Source organism: Aethalodelphis obliquidens, unplaced genomic scaffold, assembly GCF_003676395.1.
Source record: "Aethalodelphis obliquidens isolate GAN/ISIS:26980383/991018 unplaced genomic scaffold, ASM367639v1 scaffold23, whole genome shotgun sequence".
Lineage (NCBI taxonomy): Eukaryota > Metazoa > Chordata > Mammalia > Artiodactyla > Delphinidae > Aethalodelphis > Aethalodelphis obliquidens.
Window position 1 is genome coordinate 2,965,558 of NW_020837967.1, and position 12,955 is coordinate 2,978,512.

Genomic DNA, 12,955 nt, shown 5'->3' on the forward strand with positions numbered 1-12,955 from the left:
GGCTGTTTACTTATCATTCTCATAGACATAAAGGAGTGTTTCTACTAATACACTAGGTAATCATAAAATAACTAAACTAATGGAAAATGGGAAGGCTAGAGGCGATCGTGAGGATGTATAGTAATGTTTTAATAAAAAGAATAAACCCAAGTTCCTGAGTAAAAGGATCCAGAGCTAGCAGGTGACCTTGAAAGGTAACATAGGATTTTGAGAGCCATGGTTATTAAAACCCTATAAACATTTGCTTCAGTGCATGGTGAGAAAAAAAAAATCTTAATGCAAACCTTAAAAACAATATTTAATAACTTCCCACATAAAGACACAAACACCACCATAGAATTTATTCGCACTTTATTAACAACGTGGCTTACAATTTTTTTCAAGTAAAAAGGGTTTTTCATTTAGAATAAAAATTAAAATATAACTCTGATATAGATTTTCATTTATTTACATGAAAACATATATACAGAATACGATCTTACAGCAAACCACAACATGCCCTTTGTCCTGCAAATATCGAAAGTAAAAACACCAACTTTTCCCTTTTATGCACCAAAACATACACAAGATATGAATCAAATTCCAATACAAACTATTCAAACTGGAATGCAAAGCAGTAAGAGGGCTTTCATTCACAACTAGGGGTAGTTTATGCTTCTAGATATCATGCTGGTTCCCATTTTGAACAACAAATGAGATGATTTTTTTTCTGTCATTTAAAAACTTTTGTCTCCGATTGCCCTTCGTAAAGTGATTTTCAGCAAACGTTTGTTAGGACTTTACTTTTTCTTCAACACGTCTCTTCGGTCCACATGAAGTACCCACTCTGCCTGGTGATGTAGGTCTTGGCCTACCGGGACTCCCTGGTATCCTAGCGTTTTTTTAAACAAAACCAAGAAAGTGGAAAGTCTGCAGCTCAGGAAATTGTATTATTACTGTACATCTAAACCAGAGATTCTTTTCTTAACCAAAGCCCAAGGCAGCATCATGTGTCAACACTTAGAATTCTTAGGTGAATTAGGTGGGTCTAAAATAGCACAGTTGGATCTTACCACATCCTGTCTGGGACACATATAAATCAACTCTAGTGATAAAAGCTATGAGAGTCGCCCAACGTAAAAACTCAACTAAGTTGGAGTAAAGCAATTTCCAGAAAACTCTTGAACAGAAAAAAACAAGTGAAGGAAAAAGAGAATCATTACAGTGTAATCGTTGCCAATAGAGCCTCCCTTGCTATTTAGTTACTGCACCAGAGAGACACGGGCAGTATGTATGTCTCCCCAACGATTACTTTTCCCTCAAAAACTACAGATACCTTAAAATTTACTATTTTTCCCTTCAAATAATTGCACGCTTAGCCACAGCTTTCTAAAGACACAATAGTGTAGGACTTGGAGCCTAGACTCACCATCTTAACCAAAAAAGCAACCATGATGCTCAAACCACAAGACTTAACACTACTGTTTTTATAGTTCTATCTACAGAAATAAATGCAAACGGGTGTTCGACAAAAGAAGTATAAAACCCCTAACGCTTCCAAAAAGAAGGGAGAACAGCCCTTAGAAAGGGGCGTTTGGTTTAAGATAAAAGGCAAATCTCAGAACTTGCCTGATAACAACACTCAAGATTCTGTGACACAAATTAAGGAAACTAAGACCAACCTTCAAAGGCTGATCAAAATCAACCTTCCAGAGACTTCAGTGTGGGGCAAAGGGGGCAGTGTGAAAGGCCTGAGTCATTTTAATTTATTGAGGAACGAATCAAAGCAAACACAAGAAGTCATCTTTCAAATATGATCAAATAAGGCGACGCAACCTAATAGCTGTACAGCTCAAGCACTCTGAGTCATCAAACTTTGATCACATGAACCTAATTTTAAAAGTGATGGATTTCTCCACGCTCTGCAACTCTGTGGTGAAGGAAACTGGGTTTTTGCTGTTGTTATTTTTCTTTTTAAAGCCAAGAAGTTCTTCCGGAATGGTGGCCTTTCTACGTTTCTATTTTTGTGGACAGGATATTTTCCTCACACAGGACAAAAACAGTCAAGAGGTCAGAGGTCGATACAAGCTCCATTAGTTTTCGGGCGGGACTCAGTGATGGACTTTCAGCCTTAGAGATGAGGTGGCATTTCTGCTTTTCAAGTGATACACACCGTACATACAGACTGTAGGGTCTGCTCGGCCGGGAAGGGGAACACAGTTCTCGGGCCGTTCCCAGAGGTAATAAGCAGCCCGGTGTATGCCGGACGCAGGTACACAGAGCAGAGGACTCTGACCCCAAAGTGCTGTCAGAGAGACAGTGGGGAGACGGGAGCATCTGGGGATGAAGAGGGGAGGCGGCATTGCCAGCTGGAGTGTTTCAACCAAGAAACGTTTATCTTAGGGGCTGGGGTGCATTGGGGGCTACAGGTGTGAGAGCAACTCTTCCGCCATAAGGGACGAGTAATGACACTGTAAAATGTTCCTTGAAAACTGGTCCTTTCTCTAAGGCAGAAGCTGGTGAGAGGTGAATCCTACAGAGAAATGAACACCACCTGACACTTCTGCAGCCCAAGTCCTGCTGATGTGAAGAAGCACAGACCCCCATCACAGAAGTCCCCAAAGAATCTGAACTGGAGGGCAACGCTGGCAACACTCAGAGCGAAAGCATCTTCCTGCCCCTAAAATGTTTCCTGGCTCGCGGCAGGGCAGGGAGACGGCATGCAGACAGCCTTTAGGACGCTTGCCCCAGAGCCAGGTGTCCTCTGCCTCGACCGCAGCCGTCTCCCCGCCAGGCACACGCAGAGCGCATGTGGTTGACAGGGCGGATCCCACAAAGAGACCGAGCACAAGGAGAGTTCTGGGCATCTGGTCCCTTGGGAAGAGGATGCCTCCCGAGCAATGGTGGCCGCGTCTCCCCTGGGCTGCCGGGCGGGAGGCCTCCAGTTCCTCTCGGTGGGCCCCAGGGACTCCCCCTACGCCCCGGAGATCCACTTATTCCCATGCAGCACCCTCTCCTCTGGGCCATTCCTGGAACGGGCACGAGAAGGTGCCATGCATTCTGAAAGGAGGCTGCAGCCCTCACATCCCTTCATTCCCGTCCCACATGCAACGGGAAGAACTCAGCTCAAAAAGGCCACAGTGAAGGATCACAGACGTGTCAGCAACGGGAAAATGCCCCACACCATGGAAAGGATGCCCTTTCCAGTTGGTTGACAGCGTTCAACTCCACGGGACTGAGCGTTTAAGGCCAAAAGCACACGGCTGAGGAGGCAGCGGTGGGGAACCGAAGAGAGAAACGGGACCGCAGGCCAGGCTGGGGTCCTCACGGACGCTGCCCGTCTGCACAGGCCAGGCACTGGGCCTCCCAGCAGAGGCAACCGGGCAAGCCCAGTGCCAAACGTTTAAACTTGACTTAGCATCAGCTACAGGGGCGACCACAGTCTCGACCACTAAATGTATGTTTTCTCTTTTCATCGGTAACGGTGACAGAACGTTGACAAAGGTTAGCCTTAGTGACGGAGCCTCTCGAAATCTGACAGGTAACCAGCCCTCACGTGGCAGGAACATGAACAGCTCGTCAGCCAGCCCAGGATGTTCTGCCTGGAACTGCTGGCACTGTCGTCAGAGAGAAGAGGTCAAGGTAACCACGCTCCTAGAGGAAGAGGAGGGTGTGCAGGACCCGCTCTTCCTGGGCAACGTGGAGCCTGAGCTCCCTCACACAAGTTTAAAAAGGCATCTGGGCAACAACCAGCACAGAATACAGTGCTCCGTTTGGGCTTCAAAGAATACACTGGATCCGTCCAGGGCGCACACAGACGAAGCACCTGGTACAAAAGACCAGCTGGTCCCCGGAGCCACGCATCTCTCTACAAATGACTAGAGCCACTTAATGAAAACAGCCAAGAAATGTCCTAAGCAAACCAGAGCCGGAGTGAGCTGCAGGAATTACACACTCTTCTTTTTCTCGCTTTGGCCAACGTGGACTCTTCCCTGACAGCAGGAGCAGGATAGGGACAGGGGCACACGTGTCAGTGCCACACGCCTAAGAGTTCAAACCGGTTACTCTACCGGAAGGAGGTCCAGGGTGATTCAAAGTCAGCCCAGATGATGGGGTCAGTCAATGGCCGAGCCAGCAGAACGTGGGGCTGCCTCCAGGGCCAGGGCCCCTCGTCACCCTGTGGTAGAGGCGTGTGCCGGGGCAGGGGTGACTGAGCAGGGCGGGGCTTGGAGAGAACCTCCTCGGGAGACCCGGTACAGTGTCCCTCTAAGGGAAGGAGCTGTTGGATCAACAGCTTCCCTCGGGTTTTTTCTCCACTCTTGTTCTCTGGAATGAAGCTCTGCCTTCAATACACAATTCAAGATGCCCCAGAGGCTAGAGGAGACCCTTCCTCACCTGGTCACAGTTAAATGAGCACATCGGAGGTTCTGTACAAGGCTGCAAGCACACCTCCTCCCTGCAGACTTCCTGGATGCCCATCTCCCTGTCATGACACCCGGCCTTCCTTCTCTGCCCAGACTTCCTGAAGTCTCCTCCGACAGGCGGAGTCCCTCCTTTGCTAACCGCCATCCTGAAACATCGCCTAGAGCTGTGCGTGAGAAATGAGTCACCACCAGATCAAACTGCAGTGACAGGTCCACGCGTGTCGACCTGAAAGAAGCATCTATGGACGTGCCTGGGAACAATGACACTAAAGCCGTCTGCAAGGCCTCCTCCTGGGTCACACCCTAAAAGACATCACCTGCACCTTAGTTTTCAAAGAAGTGTGGGCCTTGGTTTAGGAAACCTTGTTCCGAGGAAGCTGCCTGGTTTGGGGTGGGAAAAAGGCAGGGGCGTGGTCTGCAGAGATGCATGTCCACATCTGCAGGGTATGAGCTGAAATTCACACCCTCCGGGAGCCACTGCTGCGGGGCCCGGGGTGCTTTGGAAACATGGAAACCTCGAGCAGGCTGGTGGGCAGAGGAGGCCCTCGCGCTTCTCGCCTTGTGGGGACACAGCATGTGCACCGCCTCACACGTCCCGGGAAAACGGAAGTTCCAGTCCCGGAAACCTTTCGAGACATGAGGCGCTGCGTCACCGGGACAGCGGGCGAAGCGGGTGGGGTCAGTTGGCGTACTGGGCATAGAAGGCCACCTTGACCCTCTCGATCTGATGGCATAGCTTGATGGCGGGCCCCAGCTTCAGCTCCATGCACTCCTGCACTGTGGGGAGCGTCAGCAACAGGAGCGCCTGGCCGTCGATATCCTGCCAGGAGACAAAGCCGGGTTAGCGCCCAGGCGGGACAAGGTGCACGGGGGTAGGGGGTGGGGAACACGTGAGCCACGGCGGGCTTCATGCCAGGCCCAGGGCATGGGGGCGGCTCTCGTGCCCTCTGAGCCTGCAGAGAGCGGGCCGAGACGGCGACTTGGCTTGATGACTGCCTGATCTCGCGGCTAATGAAATCTTTCTGCTGAGATAACACTGGCTGCTGTGAAATTCACCAGCCTGGGCTGGAGGGGATGAAGAGCTGGACTGGGCTCTCCCTAAGCCCATCGCCTCTTGCTGGTAAGCCCCAGGCCCCCAGATCCATCCTTCCTGGGCTTTGGTGTCCTCCCTCTGCTCTGCTGTGACTACCTAAGCCCTGGAAAGGGCTCTCCAGGAACAAGAGAAACGTTCTCTCTTCCCTGCCAAGCCCTGACAGCTTACCATCAGAAGGGGTGAGAAGATGCCACAGCACGATCTTCCACAGAGGGGGGCACATGTACTTGGACATGTGTGTGTGTGTGCATGTTCACACACACACACCCCGCATTTACAAGCTGTGCCACCCAGAATGAGGGGTCTGAGGTCTACTCCCTGTGCTATCTTACTTAGCCCTTCTGCATCCATACCCAGGGGTCCCCACGATGGAGATATTCACTCAATCACCGTGAAACTGCATTCACTGTAGAAAGAAAGGGCTCGAAGGCTCAGCCCAAGGCTTTACGATCACCCCAGTGCGCTTTGCCTCTCACCAGCTTGCTTCCTGTAAGAATTGGGTTATTTATCTAGACATCGTTTGATTGGGTTACTGAGTGTCAAGGCAACCCCTCTTCCTGTTCACCCAGGCTTCGTGTTCTGGAGGAAATAAACAGGGGCCCAAGAGCCTGCAGGCCCGAGGTAATGATAAAGGTCGTGGTGGAACAGGTGCAGACCCTGAAGTCGGCACACGCACCAGGCTCTCCGCCACGCGGAGAAGCAGCGCCCCGGGGCTGCCGTGAGCCACAGAGACGCAGCAGCCCCACCATCGTCGCAGGCACGCCTCTCAGAGACCGCGTGTCGGTGAGTTTCACACAGGCAGCTTTTTTTCTCAAACTAACGGTTTATTTAGCTGTCTTGAAAGCAACTAAAGCAAAAAAACCCAAAATGGGTAAAACTGTTAGTCTTGCCTTCAAAGACTAATGTTAAGGATGAACAACATTTATCATTTATTTGATTGGTTTTGAAAGCCACCTTCATGCACTATTATCCCCTAAGACGTGTGGAAGCCATAAAGAACTTAAAAAGCATCAACGCAAATGCCATTTATTATTGTTAAATTACGGACAAGCACTGGCTGTGATGTGTGCGACTATAAGCCACGTCTCAACCAAGACTCAAACTTGACCTCGTCAAACCACAAAGTGAGCAGAGCGGCCTTGAGTAGGCCCTGAAAGTAGGAGACAAGCTCATAAAACTGTCAATGAATTTCTGATGCTGTATCTTTTTTCCCTTTACATGTGCCTTTACACGTTATTTTACATTCTTTTCACATGCTACCTATAAGACCACGAAGCAAATAATGGTACCCCGTGGCCTGGGGCCTGTTAGCTGAGTCCACTTTCAGAGCCAAATCCACATATATTCTATCGAAACTAGACCTGGAGAGTGCAGGCCAGCAACACTGGCTGATCTAATTAAGATCACACAGCTGGTGAGAGACAGCGGTGGAACTACAATCATGGTTTTCTGAAATTAAACTTTGGGGGGAAAATTGTAGCTCAGCTCTTCACATCTGCACCAGGTTGTGATGGCTATCCTTGGACACACAGATTAATTACAATTGAAAATCAGCCCTAAAGTATTTGTGTAACTCTCCACAGTCAGTTTCAGTGAAGGTGGCTGCCATATGCCTGCACCACATTGAGTGGAGGATGTCACTGATTTAATCACTCAGTGGGCATTTATTGAGCACCTACTAGGTGCCAGGCACTCTGAAGGCCTCTGGGTGCATCACACTGAACAAAACAAAGACTCCTGCCCTGGAGACGCCAGGAATCTCAAGGGAGGTAGACAAATAAGCAGACCCCTATGATATAGGGAACTTAATGTATGGACGTAGTGCTACAGGCCCCATCAGGCCAGGCTACAGAGCCCATCTTACAGGAGTCAAGGAAGGCTTCAGAGACTGGACAATGAGGTACTCAGACCTAGGGGACCAGTGGGAAGTATTAAGGTGAGGATGGACTCAGAGAACACAAGTGGTTCATCAGTGCATGGAGTTCAAGGGGCACAGGGAGACACTGAAGGCAGAATTGAGATGGGCCCAGACAGGAACTGGGGACTTACTTTGGAGATGTGTGATAAATAGTCACTGAAGGACGTTAAGCAGATAAGTGACTTTATCAGGTGCGTCTGCAACCTAATATTGGCCACAGGGTATCAGAATGAATTAGGCGGTAGGGTGGGGAAGGGATGAGAGGCTGAAGGCAAAGACCTTTATTAGGAGGTGGCAACCTGAGTCTGCTGAGAGAGCGCGTTGGCCAGAACTCGGCTGCTTCCCGTCGGATGCATTAAAGTTTACTGAAAAGCAGATAAACCAACCACAAACCGGGGGGAAAAAGCCTGCTACGTAAACAACTGACAAAGGGTGGCAGCAGTGTCCAGAATACAGAAGGCGCTACTACAAATCAATGAAAAGAAGATGAACTTTTTTTTAAAATTAGGCAAAAACCATGAGTAGGTATTTCACAGATGAAACAAAAATGGTGAAAAATTTAAGAAAAGATGCTTAACCTTATCAGGAATCAGGGAAGTGCAAATTAAGCCCACATGACAGTATAATTCTATACCCACAAAAGTTAAGAAGTCTGACAATATTAAGTGTTGACACGGAAGCCTCTGCATGACGAGTAGAAAGGCACCTTCATATGCTAGGCTGGGAAACATTTTGGAAATCAAACAAGAGCACAATAAACACAAAATTCAGAGTAGTGTTAACTGCCAGTGGAAATAAAGGGGAGTGTGAGAGGGAGGCTGGCCTTGGTACAGGCAGCCATGTTGCAAAGTTCCTGATGCTTCCTTGGGTTAGTGGCTTCCATGGGTGTCCCTTTTATTAATAGGCCCCACATGTACAAACAGTACATATACTCTTCTGTAGGCACAAACTAGTTCTCAATCAAAGCATCTCAGTGCCTCTACATCTCTGATGTGAATCGGTATTTCTCACTGGTTTTCTTTCTGAAGTGAAAGTTTCTACACTTTCCTGACACACCACAGCCAAGGAAAGAGAAGGAATGCCCTCCTAAATTCATGGATCTTAATTTCGGGGGAGGTGTTATAAGCCTTTAAAAGCTGTTTTCATGTCTTTGCCAAATATTTATTAAATTATTCATATGTCAGACCCCAAAGGAGATGTGGGAGATACAAAATGAGTGAGACTTGGCTTCCTCCTTCTGCAGCGGGGAGCAGAAACACCTGCGCAAGTAGCTACCAACAGCAAGTTTGGAAAGATACCCAGAGCCAGAGATGGGCCCTGGGACACTCGCCCCGGCTGGGGGAGCCAGGGTGGCCTCACGTTTGATTGACTGCCTTGCGATAAGGCAAATCAATGTAGGCACGGGGTTTTGTTTTCCCCTGCTCTATCCTCAGCACCTAGAAAAATGCCTGCCGGGCACATAATAGGTGCTCATTAAACATTTGCTGAATAAATAAATGGGAAAAATTGGCCTCGGTAAACTTAAAAGTCAACAGAAGGGTAAAAGAAAAGGGTAAAAGATGGAGAAAAGGAGGTGAGGAGCAAGACAGGGGTGGGGATTAAGAGCCCCCAAATAGGCAATATTTTGAAATAACTATAAACGTAATATAACCTTTAAAAATTGTGAATCACTAGTTGTACACCTGACACTTATACAATATTGTGCGTCAACTGTACCTCAATAAAAGTTTTTTTTTTTTTTTTTTAAATAAAGGAGAGGGTAAGAGAGAATCTGGAAGGTGAACAGAAGTGGAGGAGAAAGAATAGGGTATTCTTGGGCTACCTTAGTCTGTTCCGGCTGCTATAAAAGAACACCATGGGATGGGATGGTAGCTTATAAACAACCAACATGGATTTCTCACAGTTCTGGAGGCTGCAATTCTAAGATCAAGTAGATTCAGTGGGGTGTCTGGTGAGGACCTGCTTCCAGGTTCATAGACATCTCGCTGTGTCCTCACAGCAGGGAGGAAGCTGTCTGAGGTCTCTTTTTTTTTGCGGTACGCGGGCCTCTCACTGTTGTGGCCTCTCCTGCTGCGGAGCACAGGCTCCGGACGCGCAGGCTCAGCGGCCATGGCTCACGGGCCCAGCCGCTCCGCGGCACATGGGATCCTCCTGGACCGGGGCACGAACCCACGTCCCCCGCATCGGCAGGCGGACTCCCAACCACTGCGCCACCAGGGAAGCCCTGAGGTCTCTTTTTTAAGGACACTGATCCCATCGTGAGGGCCTCACCCTCATGACCTCCCAAAAGACTCACCTCCAAGTACCATCACACTGGGGGTTAGGATTTCTACATATGGGTTTTGGGGGAGACATAGACATTCAGTCTATAGCACAGACACCACAAACAGTGTCATGAGGCTCCTGCAGGGCGAGCTGTGCCGTCTGTCGGGTGCGCTGGAATGTACCAGAATGCACCCCCCCCAGTGCTTCCTGCGAGATGCCTCAAGCAGGCTGACAGGGACCAAGAGTAGCTCCTTTAAGTCAAGTCCTCAGCTCCCGAGGGCTCCCGACTCTCTTATGGGAAGAAATGAGGACGATGACAGGGAACTGACTGAGCGGCATATAGCCTCAGAATAAAAACTCACATCCGGTGGGGAGGGGGTCTCCAAATCCCCAAACAGAAACTCAGAGATGGTCCTTCAGTTTGTCTTTTCCAGGGCAGAGAGTGGGAGTAAACGCAGTGTTTATGGAGCTTTGAGGACCATGGATTCCTTCCCAGACGGCCCAAGTGCTGACCCTGGGGGATCCACAGCGCCTTTAATCAACCACGGAGACACGCCGGTTTACATACGCACAGAGTCTGATCCACTTCCATAAATGACTCCCCGAACTCTGACCTCCTGCCTGTGGGGACAAGTGTGCTTGGTCCCGCGGTCCTATAATTGATTGTGCAGTCAGCACCAGGGTGGCTGCTGCTATCAAATTCCAAGCTCATCGGAAGAGTGACACGACTTCGAGAAACACAAGACGCGTTTCCAAGTGTGTGGCGCAGCGTTCAGAAGCGCACAACGGACACGCACGGATTCCCAAAATGACGAGGTGTCGTAAAATATGCCTGAGATAAAGTGGGGCCTCAAGATTAAGTGCTAAAACTGCCAAATTACTTTTACAAAGTTGGATAAGGAATCTGGACTCTTTCCCGGGACACTTTTTGGGAAAACACGTTGTTTGGACAGGTAGCATGACTGACTATCAGGCACGCGGACCACGGCCCTGCTCTCCAACCTCGCAGCCAGCAGCTGCGCCGGGGACCTCAGCTGTAAGCCCACCTCCCTCACCTTCCTGAAAAGACCCCTCGTGTGTGCTCTGGCTCAGCTGACCCGGCCTCACTCCCGCAGTCGGCATCGCCTTCTACGGCCCGATTCTAGGCTATATCTTCCCAGATTTCTCTGCCTACAGCTGCGTCCTCTCCTGCACCAAGGATGACACTGTTTCAGTCTCTTATGTGCTGCTGCCAGCTGCTGATGTGTCTGTTGTCCCCAGTCGATCGGGAGCATTTAGAATTGCAAGCATCTTACCCACCTTTGTCTTCAGGCAGCTTTTAATAGAGTGCCTTGCACGTAGGTTATCTGTAAATTTTTGTTGAGTTGAGGAGAGATCTTACACATCATCGGCTAACAGGAAATCAAGGGCTTTCTCAATGATTCACCTCCTCCGACTTGGAGAAACCTGAGCATCAGAAGGTCGTGACCTCCCATTCCACGCCCACAGTGCCCAGCACCACGCCAGCACACATGTAGGTGCTCGGATGACGGCTGATCCTTGGAAGAGCGATGGGAGATTTCGAAATGGCACTTAAGGCAAGGAGAACACAGGCTGGGGCATCTGTGAGCTTCCTCAAATTTCCTAGAACTGGGGTTCCCGGCATGGAGAACTAACCTGCCCTTTATTACGACGGATATATTTCAGCCCTCTGTCTTGGAAACTCTGGATGAGAATGCTAAAATGGATACAGCTCAGGGGTACTCAGCATTTTTACAAAGGCAGAGAGGTATTTGTCTGTCAGATGCCAGGCTGGCAATCTAAAAATGTGGTTTAACTAGAAATAAGAATGGTGTATTTAAAGGGAGAGTTAAACAAAATTAGCAAGAAAATTCCACCTGCTGATTGCATCATTAGGTTTTTTTTTTTTTAAATCTATGAAGGTATGCAAGTTATAGAAGGACCAGCAAACTGTAGTTTGAGTTCTGTAGAATTATCTTAGCAAATGAGTTGGGAGAAATAATGCGTTAAATTCCAGCTACTGGAGTGAAGTCATGCAAGTCACCACTGTAAGGAGTGAAAAACTGAGGGGGCGGGGGGACCCCCCCCCTTATAATCCCTCTCATCGTAGCTTTTGTTTTGGTTCCAAAGAAGTTATTTTTTTCATTGATCATGTAGTTACAGACCTCACAGTTGATTTAATTTTTAGAAATATGCTCCCATATAATTCAGAATGGCTGGCAAATCACTTGTTCTGTTAAATACAGAATTACCATAAATGGACTACTCATTTTTAAGAAATGAAATAAGATAAAATACAGAACATAAAAGTTATACTTAGTACATGGGAAGATCACATTTATTTTGATACAGAGGTCAGTTTAGGAGTTGGTGGTTCCTTAGAGGGGATATTCAGGGCTTACAGAAGTAGAAAGAGGAGGGAATTAGTCTAAATGTGGATTATACCTGAAGCATCCTGGAATTTCTTCATTAAAAGTAAACCACTAGGGCTTCCCTGGTGGCGCAGTGGTTGAGAGTCTGCCTGCCGATGCAGGGGACACGGGTTCATGCCCCAGCCCGGGAAGATCCCACATGCCGCGGAGCGGCTGGGCCCGTGAGCCGTGGCCGCTGAGCCTGCGCTCCGCAACGGAAGAGGCCACAGCAGTGAGAGGCCCGTGTACCGTGAGAAAAAAAAAAAAAAGTAAACCACTAATTTGGGTAGTTTGCTTATTGCATGGCTCTGATTCACAAAAGGTGAATGAATAGGCAAAATTTTATTTAAGACTTTCCTGCTTTTTATAGACGTGTGGAGTTTCCCTGTATAATGTACATATTTGCAACATGAAATTATAGAGTATAGATTTTTTAAGCAGTTACTATAACATTTCAGAGTTAAAAAGCATATATTCTGGTAATGGGAAGTTTATAATTTTTCTAAATGCTCCATGATTACGGTAGTCTCTGAATTTATGACTCAGAATCCAGGGAGTGAAGGCACGTAGCTGTGACTCCACGCGCTGTGATTTCTCTCACATGCTGGTGGATAAACCCCCAGCTCCTCCTCATTCATCTAAAAACTCATACGACGCCTGGAGTGACCCACTGGAGGCCCCATCAAATCAGAGCTGTGGTGTTTGGCCTCAAAGGTGATAGAACAAATTAGTAATTAAAGGTCTGGTTGAACAAAATACACGCTCAGGTGCCCACGGACTTCAGGTAGCCCCGCCGGGAACAGCCTTTTACTGTGACAGATGAAACGGTCTAACATAGAACTTTAAATAGAAATAAGACTATAAT

The 12,955-nt window shown here is 48.3% G+C and overlaps 1 protein-coding gene across 1 annotated transcript in view; it reads right to left on the minus strand.

The window, feature by feature from the left end:
* Nucleotides 1–334: 334 nt before the first annotated feature.
* SFMBT2 (Scm like with four mbt domains 2) overlaps nt 335–12,955 on the minus strand; it is a 211,220-nt gene continuing 198,599 nt past the window's right edge. Inside the window, exon 21 of the mRNA XM_027121576.1 lies at nt 335–5,223. Coding sequence (XP_026977377.1) covers nt 5,083–5,223 — 141 coding nt within the window. The 3' untranslated portion in view covers nt 335–5,082. The remainder of the gene's footprint in view (nt 5,224–12,955) is intronic.